Genomic DNA, 17,653 nt, shown 5'->3' with positions numbered 1-17,653 from the left:
ATGTCTTTATTTGTCCGCTAGCGCTCTCAGGCGGTTTTAGGTCTCAACACAAAAAATTCTATTGCGAGTTGCTGTTGAAAGGATTAAAGCAAATATCGGAGGAAATGCAAAATAAAATCAACAGATGCCCTAAACAGAAAAGAACAGAAAACCCTGATACCAACCCACGGACAACAAATACCAACAAAACAACATTTTTAACTAATGGGGACACCAGTATTCCCATTTCCAGTAAGTAACGAATAGAACCATTCTGAAACAGGTGAACAAATTTGAGTAATAGCTTACTGGCATCTAAATTGGTACTTCCTGTGATGCATTCACTGCCATGTTAGGGAGGGCAATGTCCGCAAGTGTGGAGGTAAAATGGATGCCGCCCAGCAGAAAAATACCCACAGGATGCCGCTTAACGAGAGCAGGAAAGTACCGCTGACGCAGGTTGGAAAGTACCATCCTATCGGTGCTTCTCAGGAAGGTAGAAGCCACTTGTCTGCAGTTTTTGGTCCTCTTCGAATCCCAGCGAAGGGAAGTACCGGCAAATTCCTTGTCTCTATTTTTAGGTTGTTTTTTTGGGCCATTATTCATAATGCGATGAATGATTCTGTGGTGTTTCTTCATCTTTGGGGAGCCAATATATACTTTTTTTTGCAAAAATCTCAAGACATAGTGACATCACACATGGCATTTTTGGATGGAAAACATTGACTTCATACGGAGAGTTGTGCTGTGTTGTTCACTACATTTATGGTGGCAATCGTAATAATAGTTTATTTATCAACTTCAAAAGGTTATGTGCGTTATTTCTGGTGCGTCGTTGTAAAATGTATGATGACAATGAAAACTCAATATGTTTACCAAAGGAGCCGCTATAACAATGCTAAATAATATCTGAAATCCCAATTTTATATGATTGAAGGCTGAAATGTGGCGAAAGGTGAAAAAGTGCAAATGTGCTAATAATTTGGCAAGGAATTGTATATGTCTTAATTTATACCACATTTTAAACCCTTTACGATTAAAAATAAGTGAAAAGTAGGCCATGTGAAATAAATCTCAATCTTAATAATACATATTAATTAAGTACAATTATATATAATTGTACTTAATTAATATGTACTATCCTTTCTTTTTGTTTTATTTTTTTCAATGATTTTATTGAAAACATATCCACCAATAAATCATGCGACCGTATACGTTCAAACGAGTAGGAAGAAGTTCCCAACTTATCTCGTCTTACCCCTTTGTTCTCTATAAATGAAATAAAATAAAAAAAACATCTTATCCAGTACAAGAGACTGATATAAATATAGAATATTATTCAAACAAATAAATAAAACATAGCAATCATTAGTGGAAATGAAAAAAGAAGCGTGACGATTTTGCACGATTTTTTAAAGGCAATATATAAGTCAAAAATGGATTTTAACTAACCAGAGTTAATAAGTAATTCCAGTTGGACTGCTTCCACAGTTCCAAGTTATGAGTTAAGCCCAGGCTCATTGAATATTTCAACCCCCTCTTCCCCCCCAAAGGACGTGCTGCTAAAATTCCGTTGGATCACACCCTAAATGAGCTGACCGAAATGTCACACAACTTTCCGTTGCTGACGTTTTCCTCCCACTTGGGGACACTGCCCAGCCTGAGCCGGATCCAAGCTTTACAGCAAAGGATTGCTGCAATTTCCTTTTCCCAAAATGCTCCCACTTAGAGCAAAGTCGCTATGCGAAAATGTACGCAAATTGCTGAATCCCGCATCCAAATTGAGACGTTTGGACATGCTGACACAAGTGTGGTTGGAAACAACTGGAAGTGTGTTTGGATTGATATGCAATCCAGTCCAAGTGCGGACTGTCATTTGTATACACACACGTTACGTCCGAGTGGGTCAGCTGTGTGTGATGTATGCTATGAGCTTTAACACATAAACAAGCTTGTGTGCATAAAAAAAAAGCTCATACGTTTCAACGAACAATATTCTGTTCATTCTAAGCTGATTTACTCTCAAAACACTGCATATGGCCGCACATGTAGGATAATAGCACAAATCAACATGTAGCAACGTGTTCACTTCAGCGGGACATTAAAGAATTAATGCCGCAGTCTCGTAATGTGTTGTTGCGTATTTTAATCGAGTTTAACGTTTGCGGTGTTTTGTTCTTTACATTTAAAGGGACAGTGTGTAAGATTTTCATCAAATGGTTGTAAATGTCATAAACTTGCAAATGAATGTGTTCTTGAAGACCAACGGTATGTTTAAAAAATACTCATAGGTCTAGTTATCATGAAATGATATTACATGGGGGGGTGGCACTTCTCCGGAGGCGGCCATGTTTGTTATAGCTATGGACAATGGTAAACGCAACACCTGATGCAAGCCCTGCTGTCCGTAATGAAAAACGGCCTAAATCTTACACACTATCCCTTTAAGGCATTGGTGTCAAACTCAAGGCCCGGGGGCCAGATCCGGCCCGCCACATCGATTTATGTGGCCCGCGAAATCCTGAGCAAACTTCAAATTTCTGTTTAAAATACTAAATTTGCAAGTTGTCCTCAACATTTAAAAATTTGGGGGTAAAAATAAGAAGCATTTTTTTGTTCCCAATATCTCTTTTGAACAGTTTTTACCGGGCTCTTATTTCAAAACTAGCTAGAAGTGTGACAAACACACCTAAAATTGTGACAAAAATGATAAGTACTCTGACAAAAATTATAAATACAATCCGGCCCCCGATAAATATGAGTTAGACGCCCCTGCTTTAAGGGATTTCACGACAAAAGGAAACCATTGAAAGAAAGCAAGAGAAAGCTGAAATTTCACCTGGATAGTGACAACAGCTTCAAATTGACCTTTTTTTTTGCAGATTTTTTTTTTTGTTTTTACAAACAATTTACGAACAAATTCAACTAACGAACGTGCCTCGTTCGTAGGTAGAAGAGCATCTGTATGATGAATGTGGTGATTGTCAATATCAAGCGAATGAAATCAACGTATGATTAACAACTTTTAGAGTGACCCAGGAAATTGGAACGTGTACGATTCAGATCAGCTGCTTCTCGATGCTGAAGTATCGGTATTGGTATCGGAGGAACGTATAGGACTGATATCGGCTGCTTCCCGATGCTGAAGTATTGGTATCGGATATGAAAACGTGACATCTGGTCATCCCGACTTAAAACTGATAGTAAAAGTAGGTCAAAGCAGTAGTTCCAAGAGAAAAACACGTCTCAGTCTTTGCACTACTGTAATGGTAACGGAGCGTTCAGTTACTAGGCGCGTGTATCAAAAAGGCCGTGTTCCGAGTCGGTGTTTTTCACGGAACAAAGGATGCTTTTGAATCCAAAGTGTCAGAGTGGAATCCGGACCTTTGTTCAATCCCCCTTGAATTCCAGCATCTTCTCTGGTCCGTTTATCCCAGCGGACCTCCTACTGCCTTTGTATCCACTTGGCTTCTGTCACACAACACACACACACACACACACACACACACGCTGTGTTTGAGTATTTGTGGTGCCTTCTCTGTATGCCTGACGTTCCTTAATCGCTTCAATGGCTGAAACTCGTTGACCCCAACCAGTTTTAGAGTTTAAAACACCATGATATATGCTATATTTTTTTTTACTATAAGGCGCACCGGATTATAAGGCGCACATTCAATAAACGGCCTATTTTAAAACAGTTTTCATAAATCAGGTGCACCACATTATAAGATGCATAGAATAGAAGCTACAGTAGTGGCTGGGGTTGCATTATGCATCCACTAGATGGAGCTGCACTAAAGGGAATGTCAATAAAGCAATCAAACAATTCAGTCAAACTTTATTATTAGACAATCATAAAGATGCAAAAAATATTTGATATCATATATCAAAATTACATACAGGGTGTTAAAACGGTAAAAACTGAATTTGTGTGGCGATGACGTAACTTTATTTTTTTGTCCCCCTGAAAAATGAAAAGTCGCATTATGGGATGTATAAGGCGCATCGGATTACAGGGCGTGCCGTCAGTTTATGAGAACATCGAAGACTTTTAAGTGCACCTTAAAGTGCGGAAAATACGGTAGGTATATTTTTTAACACATTTTTTTCAAATGTGAAAACAGAAGATTTTGGATATGACCCGACTGGACAATCAGTTTGTTTTTACCAAGCTTGGCATGCATCCTCACAGCGTCTAAAAACTAAGAATGAAAAAAAAAAAAAAACCTCCCGAGAGTGTCAACTCTAATTGTGGATCATCCAAAATCAGCTGGTATTTCCCTTTGGTGTTTATGAGCTCATATCTATTACTGTCAACGAGGGAAGAAGATGTGCTGAAGTTAAAATGTATTCCTGTCCTTGCAAGTGCTCTAACTTTACTGTCTCACATCCAATATGTTTATGCCTGAACGCTCAACATGAGCTTATTTACTATTCCTGGTTGGAGAAACTTGACAGGGGAGGAGTGAGGAGGGAAAGAGTCAAGTTCCATAGAAGACGCTTGAGGGTTCTGTGGTGTACATTTCAAAATAAAGTTTCGAAACAAAGCCAAAGGACTATCTATCTATCTATCTATCTATCTATCTATCTATCTATCTATCTATCTATCTATCTATCTATCTATCTATCTATCTATCTATCTATCTATCTATCTATCTATCTATCTATCACTTGCTTGATTGCTATATATAGCTAGCTTCATTTCTATCTATCCATCTATCTATTGCTAGCTTGATTGTTATATATCGCTAGCTTGATTTCTATCTATCCATCTATTTATTGCTAGCTTGATTGCTATATATAGCTAACAAGCTATCTATCTATCTATCTATCTATCTATCTATCTATCTATCTATCTATCTATCTATCTAGTCATTTATTTTTATGTTTTTCACGTGTCTAGATCTAGACATTGTAACCCATTAATATTTTGCCAATGTTTTGCCAGATATTCGGCTAGTCCAAAGCACTTAACGACGACGACAACAACAACAACAACAACAACAACAACAACAACAACAACAACAACAACAACAATAATAATAATAATAATAATAATAATAATAATAATAATAATAATAATAATAATAATAATAATAATATCTGTAGGCCCATTGCTGCTTTAAAAAAATACATAAAAAAAGGCGCGTAATGGTTTTATTTTGAAATTCTCACGTTACCGGAAACGTGTTGTATTATTGCAGTGTCTTGACCATGGTGTCTAGTTCGCATGGCCAAGGACTGACAGGCTGCTCGGAGGAACAACTTGGCGTCTCACTTCATTTAGTGTTTGCGGAGCGTCCACTTTGTTGAGCATTTAAGACAATATCAAACGGCAAAAAGGAAATATCAATCATGCTCTGACTGGAATATTTTTTTTAAACGTGGGAGTTCATCTGTACTGGCCGATTTTGCTGGATTTACCGTCACCTTGAAACGTCGCAGCAATATTTGAGAGTTTTAATTTGGTGCAATCAAACTGGAACGCTTGCGGTCATGGAAAGCAACTTGCTGCCGCTGCTTATTTCCTTCCTCTTGTGTTTGCTCCCGACAACTTCGAATGCACAGGGTGCTGCACCTGAGGGAGGTGAGTCAAATTGAAAAAAAAAAAAAATGGAAGCGTCCCACGGGGGAAGTTCAAGACTGAAAGATAAGACGCTCATAACATTACTCAGTGAACAAAAGACCCCGCGATAGCAACAATCACCAAGCAGACAAAAGACAAACGTCAGATGGTAGTTTTAATTTGAAAAACTTCTTTAAAATGTATGAATTAGCCATAATAATAATAACTATAGTCATGCGTATTTTTATATGCATACATTTGTACATATGCACGGATATAAATCTCTGTATTTTTATTTCGTTTACACATTCAGTTACGAAAACGGGGTTTACAGGTAATTAATATTTAAACGTTCTTCATCATATTTGCATTTTATATTCGGACTGCCACTATCAAATATCGCTTATTCTATTGATCGTCCTCAAATATTCAAATACAGTTTTATCTTAAATTCATTGCATATTTTGCCCATTTTTTTCATGAACCAATTATGGTTGTTTATTTGTTATTGTTTGGTGACCAAAAAAAAACTTCACATCATCAATGATGTTTTCAAACTTTTTTTCAAAGCGATTGAGTTCCTTGTTCAGTCTTAGTTTTTCAGAGTAAGAGCACATATTTGCAAATGTCATATTTAGATTAAACATAAAAGAACAGCAGAAGTCAGAATAGTTACTGTTGAGATGATGACATCAGAGGAATTGGACAATTTGAAGTTGGACAGTGGCGCTTGACCACAGGTGTCAAACTCAAGGCCCGGGGGCCAGATCCGGCCCACCTCTTCATTTTATGTGGCCCGCAAAATGATGGTTTGACTTCAAGTTTCTTTCTAAAATAACAAATTAACAAGTTGTCTTCAAGTTTTAAAAATTTCAAGGGGAAAAAAATGAAGCATGTTTTTGTTCCTGATCTCTCTCTTGTGTCAAACAAATTTTTATTTTGGGCCGCATTTGTAGTAATAGTTTCTGTCAAAGGGCCGGAATGACTGTGAATTCAAATACGTTTTAATTGTGTTGATCACACATTTACCAAGATTTGATATCAGAAACCGGCAAAAACTGTTCAAATAGATTTGGAGAAGAAGAAAATGTTTGTTTTTCTTCCACCACATTTTTAAAAGGTAATGACAACTTGCAATTTTGGTATTTTAGTCAGAAACCTGAAGTCACATCAGCATTTCAAGGGCCACAAAAAGTGAGGTGGCGGGCCGGATCTGGCCCCCGGGCCTTGACTTTGACACCTGTGCCTTTATAAAGTGAAAGGTACAGAATTAGAATTCATCATTTTTTGAGGTGACGTAAAGCCATCTGCACTTGACATTTGAAAAGAAAAATGTAATTCCCATGTGTTATGCAGGTTGCGAAACCATGGGGTGGAGTGACCACAGGAGGCTTCATTTTTAAATCATTTTGTCAGTTTGGCGCAAGGAGTCCACGATAAATCTGTAATAAATATCACATGGGCCCATTCACTGAACAGTACGCAAACTTGGAAACAAATCCAAAATATTGACCAAAGTATTGATTTAGTTATCCTATTTATTCAATTAAGTCATTTATTTTTGATGTTTTTCACGAGTCTAGACATTCAATCCCAGGTATCTGTTAATTTTTTTCCCATATGTTGGGCTGGACCCTAAATGTTAAAGTCCAATCGAATCCTGTACGTTTTTGAAGCTTCCCTCACAAACGCTCCACCTTCAAATTTTGTTTCAAATTTTCAAGCTCCTGCAGCGTTTGCTAATGAGCAAATCAATTGAATCAGATCTCCCTGGGAGAGAAACCTGGAAAACACGGACTCTGGCCCTCCAGGACCGGAGCTTGACCCCTGTGGGCTAGCCACTAGGCCGGCAGTGTCAAACATACGATTATAGCCAAAATAATAATCACGATTGTTTTGGTCAATAACCGAATTTATTCCAATTTTGTGTCTCAATTGACAGCTAGCGCTGTAAATATTAGGAATCAAGTGAGAAACTCAACGCCATTTCACACTGGTAAATAATATGTTAGGGTAAGAAAAGCACACGCTTTTGTCATGCAAACATGTGGGAAACATTGCCCCCTTGTGGTAGGATGCCAAATTGCCTGATTTAACATGTAAGGTTGACTGCTTTTTGAAATGTTAATATCGCTGAGAATCAGTTTCATTACTCTTGGCAGCTAATATTGTGATCGCGATTAAAACTCGATTAATTGTGCAGCCCTACGCTGCGTGGACTGGTTCTGGCCGGCGAACTGGTTTAATCCGGCCCGCAAGATGATTTTGTTAAGTACATTTGAAAAACGAGCGGATTTTTTTGAAATGAACGAACAAATTGAAATGTTTTATGATTAATAGTGATGTTGTACTATTTTGCATAGCATTAAAAAAGAATATAAATATAGACACCATGCTTTTATTGGTGCGGCCCACCCGGGAATAGATAGAGTTTGACACACCTGTGCTAGACGATCCAAAAATGTCTGGTCCTATATAAATTAATGATCGATAAATTAGTGTTAAAGTAATTGATTACTTTAATACCTGAAATTATCGATTGATTGATTCTATGTCCAAGTCAACAGTTGTATTGAATTTTTTGATGCTATCTTAAATTCCAAACCCTGGATCTCAAGAAAACCTGTAGGTCTATTATTTTTCGTTTTTTTTTCCCTATGAACCAAAAAAAGCATGCTTGGGTTAGCTCGGAAAAAAACTCCCAGCCCTTGACCTTTAAACCCATCAAACACTTTAGGAATGAACGCGAAGAGAGAGAAGGACTCTCCATTTTTCACTTCCTGGAGGTGAACTGGGAGGCACGAGGTCCCCGTACGTTGGAGCGTTATACTGTATGCGCAGATGTTTTCGATAGCGGCATACCTGCGCAAAGGTGGAGATCGAGGCCGGGGGGAAGTTGTTGTGATACGGAGGAGAAACCCCTCACGCTCCAAAGTTCAAACAATGAGCCTTATTGTAAGGAATTCACCATGCGGCAGCTAGCACGCACGCTGCGTTTTTGCGCGTGAAGAATTTGCTGCACTTGGTCGCAACATTCAAATATGAAAAAAAAAAAACACAGTTGACATGTGGTTGAGTTTCACCGATGCTCTGAAAATTTGATGCTTGCTTTTGCTTTTTTATTTTGTCCCTGTCACTTTCTCTGCGGCGTTCATGACCGTCCAAAAATTCCTGGCCGTCTCTCAAATGGAACGAGCCGCAGACCGCCCCTCTTCTTCTTTTACAGCCGTCTCGCTTCCCGCGCCCAACATCTTTTCATCACCCGACACGCTGCAGCCAAATAGTCATATATATATATATATATAGAATTGAAATAAAACAAGCATGCAAAAATCCTTTAAAAATAATTATTCAATTAGTGATTGTTTATAAAAGAAATTATATGTTTGGTAGGTTATCCAATTTCATTCTTGTAAAAAGCCAGATTCTCCCCCATACTAGAATAGTTGGACCCAACTTGTCAAGTGCCACCACTCGTTACCTGTCAAGTTATTTTTTTTTTGTGAATACATCTCTACTATAAAATGGGACACTTTAAGATGAATATTTTTCTGTGGACAAAAATGTATTTAGAATTTTTTTTTTTTTTGAGAACAGGTGTGACACTTTATGTTGATTATTTTTTGTGGACAAATATTTATTCATAATTAGGTTAATGGTTTATTTTTGTGAACAGATCTCTACTGTAACCCCAAACAGAATGCTAATTGTTTAATATTTTTATGTGGACAGAATGTATATATATATATATATATATATATATATATATATATATATATATATATATATATATATATATATATATATATATATATTAATATATATTAATATTTTTATATATATATATTTTAATATTTTATATATATTTAGAACAGGTGTGACACTGTATATTGATTCTTTTTTGTGGAAAAATTAGTATTAATAATTAGGTTTTTTCTTTTTGGTAACCGAGTTCTTCTATGATTCAAAAGAGGGCACTTTAGGTTGATTTTTTTTTTTTTTTTTTTTTGTGGACCAATACAAATAAAGTTTGAAAGGGTCTAAGGTTTAATAAATCAGACATGGATGAAATGTTTAAAAAAAAAATTACAACCGAAAAATCACAAATCTCTTGTGATGTTTTTTTTTTTTCTTTTTTTTTGCTTCCCAATATGGCGCTCTTCATTTCAAGAAGCAGTGAAGTTTCATGCATTTCCATTGCACTAGCCTTTATCTCTAAAGCAATGGCGCCATCTAGAGGTGTAGAAAAAAAATACAAGCGATTTATGAGGCTTCAATTTCCGCATCACGACCAATAAAGATCAGCGTCCCTGTTTTTCTGCTGATTTATTTTTCAAATATAAGAACATCACCTCTATCTGTAACTCACCTGAAACTCTGCTTTGTTTTTCTCCACAGTTCTGAACTGCTGCGAGGGGGACGTCCTTTTCTTGTTGGATTCCTCAGGAAGCGTGTCTTCCTACGAGCACTCCCGCATGCTCGACTTCCTGTCCGAGCTCCTGCAGCCCTTTTCCCTGGGGGAGGATCAGGTGAGGATAGGACTTCTCCAAGTCGGCACCCGACCACGCCTTGAGTTCGGCTTCGATACCTTCCGCGCTCAAAGTGGTCTACAGGGAGCTTTGAGGGCCACCAAACCCCTCAGGGGGGACACCAACACCGTGGAGGCGCTGAAGATCGCAAAGGATCGAGTCCTGAGGCCGGGACCCGGGGACGGGGCCCGTCCGGGGCTCCCTAGGGTACTGGTGTGGCTGACCGACGGCGTGAAACCGGGTGATGTGATTGGCCCGATGGCTGAGCTGAGGGAGGAGGGCGTGGCCGTGCTGGTGGTCTCCACCGGCCACGGGAACTATCAGGTGTTGAGGCAAGTTGTGTCGCCGCCTGCTGAGAACCACCTCTACTTTGTGGACATTGATGACATGAGCATCATCTTAGAGGACCTGCGGGATGCCATCATCGGTGAGTTGACTTATCGAGGGCCAAGGCTTAAAGGAAATGTCTCGAGTTTGATCATAAACACTTAAAATCATGGTGGCCTAGAAGTTCTCAAATCCCTTGCAAACATAACCTGGAATAGACTGCGAGGAGCATTGACGCTTCATGTTCCAATTGGTTTGCTCTTAATTTGAAAAGAAAAATGTGCTATATATATATATATATATATATATATATATATATATATATATATATATATATATAGATACCTGCTGCAAGTATTTGCTGAAACAATACCAATCTCTTAAATCCCCTACCGAGTTTTATTTTATAATAAAATGGTATTTCGAGTGTAAACTCTCCAGTGTTAACATGTTTGGTCATGTACAGATTTGACTTGAATTCAACGTCCGGGCCGCTGCTAACTAAAAGTAACTGTTTACTTATTCTATACTGTGTATACGATTTAATTTAAGATTGAAGTAAGTATGTATACTGCCTTACATAAGATGTAAAGAATGAAGACTTTTCACTTAAAAATAAAAAAAAAATCTAATATTTTAAATTTGAAAAGTGGGGGCGCTGCTTAGCAGGTTTTCCTTTTTGCGGGGATCCCGCTCCTCAATAACCGCGAAAAATGAGGGAGTGATCCCTCATTCACAATGCATCCCTTTTTCCACATTTTGTCATGTTACAGCCTCATTTTAAACTGTATTAAAATAACCTTAGCGCAAAATTCTACACGCAATGCACCGTTATTGCAATGTATAAACCGTTTTATTGTCATTTGATTTTAGTATAAAATATAAAACTAAGAAATAACAGTTACATCACGCTCACGTGCATCTTTTTTCCACCGATCGTCCAAAAGATTTTCTAGATCTTAACTCCACGACCTCTAAAATATCCCTCAGAAATTTCTTTTCTGAGTCATCAACAGGTCTCAGCATTGCGAGAACATTACTCCTGCATGCACGTAAACATTTTCATCCAAACTGCAATGACCGCTGCCGTACTCGTATCTCAAGTCGCATTTGGAGTCGCCGTACCGGATCCGAGTTCCACGCATGCTGCTGCAGACGTGGACACTGGATGGCGCATGTGTAACGAGATAGCGTGATCTATTCAGGGACGAATGAGATGTTACATCATACATACTGTGACAGACAAGTCACATACAGATGCATATATTCTTTCCTATATATAGTCTGAAGAAACCGTCCGCTTCTCTGCTGCCCGATTAGGTAGCTACTAGCTACCATGATAGCCACCGGGGACTCCTCAACAATTTTCAGCTCCAAGCCATGTTGCGCACAACAAAGGATCAACGCCTCCATTATTTTGCTACAGTGCCTGACGGACTTGGCTATATCAAGGTCTTATTGCACGGGTTATGAATGTATTGAGAAACCCAAGCCGGTCTGCGCTTTCAACCTGTCTCAACCTGAGACACTTTTAGCTCTCTGTCACGCTATTATCCGAATAGAATGCTGAGACGGTAGTGTATCATCGTTTTTGCAGATGCGAATTGCACAATTAATATCTGTAAGCGTGCTAGGTATAAATACAGGTATAAAAATATGCATACATTTGTGGCATTCTTTGCTGAACTAGCATATATATATATATATATATATATATATATATATATATATATATATATATATATATATATATATATATATATATATATATATATAGATATAGATATAGATATATAGATATAGTTGAGTCTTGAAGTAGGCTCCTCCCACTCCCACCTGTGGTCTCTTCTGAAGGTTTCTGATTTTCCCCAAATTGGGGTTTTGGAGTTTTTCCTTCCCCTTCTGGGAGCTTTGAACAGGGGATGCTGTTGTGTACTTTGAGACTTTGGTGATTCAGGGCTATAATAAGATAAAAATGGATTTGATTTGATTTTAGCTAGTTGCATTTTTATGTTATGAATGTTTCACTGTTGAGCTCAGCAGTTTTGTATACTGATGATCCATCCATTTTATATAGCCGCTTAACCTCATAAGGATCAAAGGCTTGCTGGTGCCTATCCCAGCTGGTTTCAGGCATTAGAGTAAACAAAAAAATCATTTAATATCACTTTGATATGTAGGCTACAGGGTGATAGGGCTCATTGATTTTATTCAAGGTAATAAACTAAGCACACATTTATCCAAAGAGGCTTGTTTATATAAAAAAAAAGGATACTGGTTTAAAATCAGTTTTAATGTGAACTCATTAATAGCATAAAAAAAGTTATTCATAGTTTCTGCAGGTCTTGCTTAAATTCCCCAATTACCAGTGGTTAATAACTATTGTAAACTATAGCGCAAAACCTCAATTTGTCGATTTAGCTCAATTTCAAATGGTTGTTTTTTCTGAAGACCACTGAATCCAATTCGATTTCTTGCCTAGCCGTATTTTTTTTTCTTGGTCAGCGCCAACGACACTTCATTAACATATTTTTCCTCCGCAGAGATAATCCGCGCCGAGCGCATCAACGTCCGGGACGTGTCGTCCGACGCGGCCACGCTCCATTGGCGACCGGTTCTGTCCGGTTTGGCGGGCTACTACGAGATCCGCTTCGGTCCGCTTCCGTCGGGCGGGGCCGGAAGCGGGGGAAGCGGGCCCGGGACCAGCCCCAGCACCGGCGGTAGTCAGTACCAGAGACTGGTCCAGTCGTCCGAGTCCAGCGCCGTCAGGCTAACGGGCCTGAAGCCCGACACCGCCTATACCGCCACTTTGACGCCCGAGTCCAACCAACAGGCTTTTAACACCCTGTCGGTCACCTTCACCACACAGTCAGGTTGGAATTTATACCCTGTAAAACTTGATTTCATTTTTATGTTTAAAAACAGAATACGAACGGTTGTTGAGCATATAAATAGAACGCAAAGGGAAATTAGGTATCAAAAAAAAAGAAAAACTAGTTCAGTGGTTTGTAACAATCAAAGATGTCAAACTCCAGTCCTTGAGGGCTGGTATCCTGCACGTTTTCCGGTTTACTCAACACACCTGATTCAAATGGATCAGCTTATTTGCAAGCGCCGCGGGAGTTTGAAAATCATCCTAATCATTTGGATCGGTTGAGTTTGTGAGAGAAGGTTTGAAAAGATGCGGGATACCGGCCCTCAAGGACTGTCAAATAGATATGTGGAACCGTGGACTCTTTTGAAGTATAAATTGAAAAAAACTCAATTTGTACTAGCTCATAGGTGTGGAACTCCAGTCCTGGAGGGCCGGCATCCTGCATGTTTTCCGGTTTTCTTTCCCCAACACACCTGATTCAAATAATCTGCTCATTAGCAAGCTCTGCGGGAGCTTCGAAATGATCCCAATCATTTGAATCAGGTGTTTTTGAGGGAAAAGGTTTGAAAACATGTAGGATACCGGCCCTCCAGGACTGGAGTTCCACACCTGTGTACTAGCTTGTGACCTTTGGTCTTACTGCGCCATTCAGAGGTCCAGAGTCCGGCGACGGTCACGGTTTCCGAGTCCGGGCCGACCAGCGTTCGAGTAAGCTGGGGACCTCTCCGGCCCGAGGCCGTCTTAAGTTACCACGTCGAATACTCCGCCCTGCCCGCCGGAAGGCTGCATACTGTCACGGTGGACAAACGGCAAAACTCCACGCTCCTCAAGAACCTTCAACCCCATAGCACCTACTTGGTCACCGTTAGCGCCCGCCATTCATCGGGCAAGGAGAAGGCCATGTCGGTCAAAGCCTGCACCCAGGAAGGTAAGCTATGTGATACAAAGTCATTAGATCCTTCTTTGTTGTCCCGCACACCATCAGAAGCATCATGAACCTTCACCAACAACCGTAAATTTTGGACTAGAAGCAAACAAAACCTGAACGGAAAATCTATTTTTCTCGTGTATAGTCCAAGTCCGGTGTAACATCAGGTATTTACGCAAAAAAATGATAAATATTTGTTTTCCTTTCAAATGTTTTGTGTTCAAACTTCTTGTTACAGGGATATCATAAATTCAAAACACACTGAACATGCCGGCATATTTAGAATTAAGAGCACCGCCAACATAGTCATCATCTTGTTAGAATACTGCACCAACACAACAGAACTAGACAGGGTGTTATCTTTAAAGCACAGGTGTCAAAGTCAAGGCCCGGGGGCCAGATCCGGCCCGCCGTCTCACTTTTTGTGGCCCTTGAAATGCTGATTTGACTTCAGGTTTCTGACTAAAACACCAAAATTGCAAGTTGTCTTTAACTTTTCAAAATTTGGGGGAAGAAAAAGTCTCCAAATCTCTTTTGAACAGTTTTTGCCGGCTTCTGATATCAAATCTTGGTAAATGTGTGATCAACACACTTAAAATGTATTTGCATTCAGTCATTCCGGCCCTCTGACAGAAACTATTACTACAAAGCGGCCCAAAATAAAAATTTGTTTGACACCACTGCTTTAAAGGGACAGTGTGTAGGATTTCAACCGTTTTTCATTAAAAAGGAATCAATTAAATGATTGTAAATTCCAAAAACTTGCAAATGAATGTGTTCTTAATGACCAACAGTGTGTTTTAAATATAATCTAGTTTTCATTAAATTGTTTGATAATTCTCTGAGGCATCACCACCTGCTGTGCGTAATGAAAAACGTTCTAAATCTTACACACTGTCCCTTTAAGTGTAAGTGCAGAAACAGAAAAGAATCATTCGTATGAGCGCGGACAGGAGTAGACGAAAGCGATTTGCTTCTAATTTTCTTTTTGGCAGCGACTCCGGCCCTGGCCGACCTTCAGCTGACGACGGTGGACAGCCACTCGGTGCAGGTGGACTGGAGAGGCGGCGCCGACGGTTTGAAGGGCTACTGGCTCACCTGGGAAGGACGGGAAAGAGTGGCCCAGCGTTCCTCTTTCTACTTGCCGCCCAATTCGCTGTCCACCCGACTCCGCAACATCCCCCCTTCGGCGAGGGTGTGCGTGTCACCCGTTTATAAGACGGCGCGGGGAGAGGGACTCTGTTGCACGGCCAAATTCGCCTCAGGTAACGTCAGGGTACCAAAAACAACAACGCTGAGACATTTTTTGAGACGTTTTTTTTTTTTTGCTATTGGTTGGTCCTGGTCTTTTTTCAGGGGTGTGGATCAGAGCAGTTCCCCGTAAATTCATTTAAAAAAATGGTCATGCAAACCCCCCCCCCAAAAAAAAATAAATAAAAAAATTATATATATATATATATATATATATATATATATATATATATATATATATATATATATATATATATATATATATATATATAATTTTATATATATAATTTTATACGTCACCAAACCTGCACTGTAAGACAAAAATGGCATTTTCTCCATGAAAATGAGGCAACAGATTACAAGGAATATTATTAATTTTCACTGCTTGGTATTCAGTTATTATTAATTAAATGCACACAGGTGTCAAACTCCAATCCTCGTTATCCTCCATGTTTTTTTTTTATGTTTCTCCCTCCACCACACCTGTTTCAAATAATCAGCTCATTGGCTAGCTCAGCGGGAGCTTGAAAATGATTGTAATCATTTGAATCAGGTGTGTTGGAGGGAGAAACATTGAAAACTTTGGTTTTGAAACGTGTTGTTTTCGTAATATTTCATTATTTTGCATCAGTCCGCTCCGGAGTGGCTTTCGTATGATAAAATATGTCATGCAAATCATTCCAAGCACTTCAAAAACACGAGTTAAACGTTACTAATATTTCTAGCTAGGCCATCCTCCAATCTCATGCTGCGTTTAAGTGAAATGGGAATTTTGAGATTTCAAGTTTTTGATTTTTTTTTTCGTTTCTATCACATGCCGAGTAATTATTGTAATATTATTGTCATATAAAAACTGCACAGAAGCGATTGCATCTCGAGGTTTCACTATTTTTGCCACATTATAACAACAGATTTCTCCTTGTTTTTTTAGTCGTATTTATTCCGTGCAATTCTTCAAGCGCTTTTGTGTTCTCTCTGTGCCCTTCCAGATGCATCGACGTATGGTTACAGATCATAGCACCGCCTAACAGCGATCGCACCTAACCAAACATGGAGGCAAGAAGAACAATGTTGACTTTTCATTCATAATTCTTTCCCATGACTCTCCTCGCTCTGTGGATATTATCCAGGAATGATGTGTAGCTTGGCATAGCCAGCGCTCGTGTGGAAACCATAGACACTAAGGAGTGGCCTGGTACTACTTGGAGCTGCCAAAATTCGGAGCACAATAGAACCATTTGTGTTAAATTCGGTTAGCTTGCCCGTTTAAAATCTTAAAAGTGTCTGTTCGACGTAATGCTTATTGTAGAAGTATTAATGCCGCCCCTGTCTTCTAAAATATTGTTGTATCTTAATTCAAAGATGCATGGTTATTTAGGAACTTTTATATATCTTTTCAAATTTAGCGCATAACACTTAAGAGCTGTTTAAAAATAAGCATTTCAAATAAGTTCATATTTGGCCATTTTATATATTTTCATAACCCAAAAAAATGTACTAAAAATATCTGAAGAAATATCTATATTTCAGCATTCATATTTATTCACGCCAGATAACTGGGATTATTATTATTTTATTGTATACGCGAGTTTTTGCATTTCAAGGCTGTTACTGTTAGTCTTTGCTGCCCTCTAGTGTCAATTTACAGCAGTTTCTTTGAACACATAAAAAAAGCTCATTGTAACAAGCACTAAATCAATTTCATGTTGTAATTTTGTACATTTACCCAACTTCAATTTATTTTTATCCTTTGTCATTTTCAGTCCCTTTATCTGACGATGTACATGGATTATCACATTGTGGCCTTTTTTTTAAGTAGTCCATTGCTATAACTGCTTAAAGTATTTTAATTTTGGCAGCAGAAGTCTCAATTGTACTTACATGAGTGTGTAAATTCATCAGAATGGGGAATTATATTTAATGAAATGGACACAGAAAGCTTCATTCAAAATAAACTTTTTTTTAAACCACAAGAATTCAGTGCAATTTTTTTTCGCTTTTCAAAAAATAACGAACAAACTATTATTTATCTTTATTATTAATTAAACATTAAAATAATGTATATGTGTGTGCATATATATATATATATATATATATATATATATATATATATATATATATATATATATATATATATATATATATATATATATATATATATATATAATCAGTAAATTACAGATAGGATATTAACTTAA

At 38.4% G+C, this 17,653-nt stretch overlaps 1 protein-coding gene across 1 annotated transcript; it reads left to right on the top strand.

Annotated features, from left to right (window-relative positions):
- Window positions 1–5,205: 5,205 nt before the first annotated feature.
- vwa1 (von Willebrand factor A domain containing 1) lies at window positions 5,206–17,417 on the top strand. The gene is made up of 6 exons (XM_088436523.1): window positions 5,206–5,566; window positions 9,944–10,501; window positions 12,945–13,274; window positions 13,929–14,204; window positions 15,200–15,469; window positions 16,445–17,417. The coding sequence occupies exons 1-6, from the start codon at window positions 5,476–5,478 to the stop codon at window positions 16,471–16,473; spliced, it is 1,554 nt and encodes a 517-aa protein (XP_088292649.1). The 5' UTR covers window positions 5,206–5,475; the 3' UTR covers window positions 16,474–17,417.
- Window positions 17,418–17,653: the final 236 nt, after the last annotated feature.

This window comes from Hippichthys cyanospilos, chromosome 2, assembly GCF_059441005.1.
Source record: "Hippichthys cyanospilos isolate Australia breed blue-spotted pipefish chromosome 2, RoL_Hcya_1.0, whole genome shotgun sequence".
NCBI classification, from domain to species: Eukaryota; Metazoa; Chordata; class Actinopteri; order Syngnathiformes; family Syngnathidae; genus Hippichthys; species Hippichthys cyanospilos.
The sequence above is the reverse complement of the archived record's forward strand: the minus strand, read 5'-3'. Positions and strand labels throughout refer to the sequence as shown.

Bases quoted from the DNA above. Each gene is read 5' to 3' on its own strand.
- vwa1 (XM_088436523.1), top strand. From the start codon at position 5,476: ATGGAAAGCAACTTGCTGCCGCTGCTTATTTCCTTCCTCTTGTGTTTG. The intron at 10,502-12,944 runs GTGAGTTGACTT...TTTCCTCCGCAG, and splicing joins CCTGCGGGATGCCATCATCG to AGATAATCCGCGCCGAGCGC. The intron at 14,205-15,199 runs GTAAGCTATGTG...TCTTTTTGGCAG, and splicing joins CAAAGCCTGCACCCAGGAAG to CGACTCCGGCCCTGGCCGAC.